This window comes from Mesitornis unicolor, unplaced genomic scaffold (genome assembly GCF_000695765.1).
Source record: "Mesitornis unicolor isolate BGI_N332 unplaced genomic scaffold, ASM69576v1 scaffold47957, whole genome shotgun sequence".
Taxonomy (NCBI): domain Eukaryota; kingdom Metazoa; phylum Chordata; class Aves; order Mesitornithiformes; family Mesitornithidae; genus Mesitornis; species Mesitornis unicolor.
In genome coordinates this window covers 9,523-13,048 of record NW_010199323.1, presented here as the reverse complement: position 1 = coordinate 13,048, position 3,526 = coordinate 9,523, and the positions used below count along the sequence as shown (strand labels likewise).

General features: G+C 53.0%; 1 protein-coding gene across 1 annotated transcript; it reads left to right on the top strand.

Annotated features, from left to right (window-relative positions):
• Positions 1-243: 243 nt before the first annotated feature.
• On the top strand, positions 244-1,299 carry LOC104544519 (P2Y purinoceptor 1-like). Its single transcript, XM_010189414.1, has one exon. It carries the CDS (start codon positions 244-246, stop codon positions 1,297-1,299), a length of 1,056 nt encoding a protein of 351 aa, XP_010187716.1.
• The last annotated feature ends 2,227 nt before the right edge of the window (positions 1,300-3,526 follow it).

Sequence of the window (3,526 nt, the reverse complement as noted above, 5' to 3'; positions counted from 1 at the left end):
CTCCGGGGAGAGTCTGGCACCCCAAAATCCCCAGCCGGGAAGTGGGGAGCTGAAGGCAGCCACACCCTGCACACGGGAAGACCACGCTGGCAGGGCTGGCTCTGGGCACGGCACTGCCACTGCCGCCCTGCCCCAGCCAACAGGCACCACTTCACTGGGCACTGGCACCGCCGAGCACTGCCAAAGACTAGCACTGCTCTGGGAGCACCCAACCCACCCTGGGCAGGGCCACTGCAACACCCGATGGCCACGGAGGCTCTCACCTCATGGCCCAGCAATGGCAGCGGAGCCCTGTGTCCTGTGGATGCTGCCTTTGCCCAGCGCTTCTTGCCCACTGTCTACCTGGGGGTGATCCCCCTAGGGCTGGTGGGGAACGGGCTGGGGCTGTGGCATCTCTGCACTGGGCCCTGGCAGGGTCCCCGCCATCCCCTGGGCTTGCTGGTGGGCAACCTGGGCCTGGCCGACCTGCTGTACGTCAGCACACTGCCCTTCCTCGTCAGCTACTACCTGCAGGGCAGAGTCTGGCTCTTCGGGCACGGCTGGTGCCGGATCACCCGCGCCCTCTTCCATCTCAACCTCTATGCCAGCATCGGCTTCCTCACCTGCATCAGTGTCCACCGCTACCTGGGCATCGTGCACCCGCTGAAGGCACGGGGCAGGTGCCAAGGGGCGACCTCTTCAGTGTGGCTAAGCTCCATGGTCTGGATGTGGGTCATCGCACAGGTAGCTCCTGATTTTGCCTTCAGCAAGATGGATGATATAGGGACGCGGTGCCATGACACGACAGGGCACGACAACCTGAGTGCTTACTTGCCGTACACCGTGGCCATCACAGTGACTGGGTTCGTCATCCCATTCCTCATCATCATCGGATGTTACTGCCATGTTGTGGTGGTTCTTTGCAGGAATGACACCATGGACCTCAGCCTCAGGAGACGAAGCATCAGACTGGTGATTCTTGTGATGGTCCTCTTCTCTATCTGCTTCCTCCCCTACCACATCTTCAGAAACCTCAACTTGTTGTCTCGAGGCTGGCAGCTGCAAGGATACTGCACACAAGCTTCGAAGAACATCTACATTTCCTACCAGGTGACCCGGGGCCTGGCCAGCTTCAACAGCGCCCTCAACCCCCTGCTCTATATGATGACCAGCGAAGACTGCATGTCACGCATCAGGACCATCCGCCAAAGAGCCAGCCAGTCCCTGGGGTCCGGCTTCAGAAGGAAAACCTCTTGCCAGGTGGACAAGAAGAAGATGAACATCATTTTTTGTGAGGAGGAGGCTTCTGATGAGCTCTGAGGTACCCAATACCCCCTCCAAAGGATGCACCACTTCAGTTTGCGCTTCCCCCCTTCTCGGCAGCAGCCCCCCACCTCAATGCCTGTTTTGCAGAGAGATGGTGACTGCAGCATCACTGGCTCCAATCTCATATGAGGGACAGACAGTACTGCCAGCATCAGAGAGCAAACTGGAACCAGGTTTGATAGCAAAGCTACTCAACCCGAACGCTTTGCCTTCAGTATCCCTGGAGGTGGAAAGAGATAAATGCTGCATTTACTACAGTCCTCAAGTATTTCTCAGTCTGGCCTCCAGTGCAGTGGTCCACGCTGGTTAACATTCCTCGGGCTCCCCGACTGCTCATCATGCTCCTCAATGAATAAGGGATGGGGGTGAACAATGTCTTGTCCTCTGCTGCACCCCCTCTCCCAGTGTGAACATGAGTTTGAGACAGGACTCCCTCCTTTGCCCAAAGACAGGGTCACTAACTCTCTGCGTCGCAGGACAGCTGAGAGGGGGAATTTTTGCAGGGAGGAAGTGCTTGGAAATGGAAATATTAATAAAAACATCAGGTTTTAAATGTATGACTAAGCTGTGCCAGTTCCTGGGTTAGTTGTTCCTGGATGACTGAGCTGCTTCAGGATATGTGTTATCCTCTGCTGCCCACCTCCTTTGCAGAAGAAAAAAGAATTTCAGCATTACTCACTCTCTTCTGGAAGAGCTTATAGCAGACATCAACAAATTGGCATTTTAAAGTTTCTGGAGGCTGTCAGCTGGGTTTGGGTTTTTTGCAAGGTGAGTGAGTGCAGTAGCCTGAACATTGCTTTCAGTGGACAAATCCCAGGAAAGTTTTGAAGTCTTCAGGTGGGTGGCTGCGTTTTACTCTTGCATCTCCTTTATGAGGGGATTAGACATGTCTATTAAAAATGAGACATGCAAAAAAAAAATAGAGAGGCAATGCTGGTTTGAAGGCTTGTGAAGGCAAGATTCAAGAGTGAGGGCAGTCCATGTGCCATTGCCAGAGACGCTGTAGGGATCTCTGTTTCAGGGAGAAGCAGACGCTCCTGAGAAGCATTTTGGGTTTTTTCCTTGGTGTTCCCCACCACAAACAGCTTGAACATTTCAGTCCCTGTGAAAGGAGCAACATCATTTGCAACAGCAGATCTTGCAGCTTGGCTGAAGGAAGTGGATTATGAGTTAAACTCAGCCTGTGCTGGGAAAGCACCGAACCACAGACGCTGCACTCTTTGGACCAAAGCCTGATGTTTATCAGGATCGGCTGCTCCTTGCTCAGCCCCACCTTTGCTGCTGTGTGGAGAGAGCAACGGCTGACTTTCATATGGAGCTAATACGTCCAAAGTGCAAATAAACACCTAATGCTTTCAGTCGTGAGTCGTCTGGCATCTTTTAAAGCTTGATGGGAACACAGGAGCCAGCTGGTCTGTGGGCTGGAGCAGGGGTCTGCCTGCTGTGGGGAGCGGTGATGAGTTTCCCAGGGCTCTGCAGATGGGTCCAGCAAAGCCCTGAAACTTTCAGCTCCCACCTCATCCAGAAGAAACCAAAACGCAAAGCTTAAGTTCCCAAAGGAGATGTTCTGTCTCTGCAGTAGGGAAGATCTTTGGGACTTTAAGACCAGGTCTGGCCTCTGCTGCTCACACAAACTCCCCAGATCTGGGCTTCTTCAGATCTCTAAGCTGCCCTCCTTGCTGCTTCTCCTGCTCTTTCCTGAAAAAATACACCTCCAAAAGCTATCCAGCTTTTCCATCTTTATGCATGGATCCTATCCAAGATGCTACAGCTCCCCACAGAACCAGCCTCAGCTCCTCACAGCCCATGGGAGCTGCAGCACCCTGTCACTGCACCCACTTTATGCATGATTGATTGAAATAGAGCATCACTGCATCCCCGGGGAGGGAGAGCTGCGTAGGAAGTGCCAGCAAACTCTGCTCTCACCCCCTGCATCACTGTGCCCCAACTCTGTCTTCTCCAGTGCCCCCTCCTGTCACTGTTAATGATGATTTAAAGATCTGTATACTGAGAAGCATCTCTGAGCCCCAGGGACAGTTGCAGCCATAAATCTGCTCATTTTTCTATGTCCTGCATCTGTCAGATCAGCAACAGCCATTAAGGATCTCTGTGCTGGGTTGATGCACCTGAGATATCATGGGTTGGTTTTTTTTGTATCTCTTGCTTTGCAGTCCCCTTGATTCTAGAAAATGCCACTTCCCTCTGCAAATTGAAGAGAGGA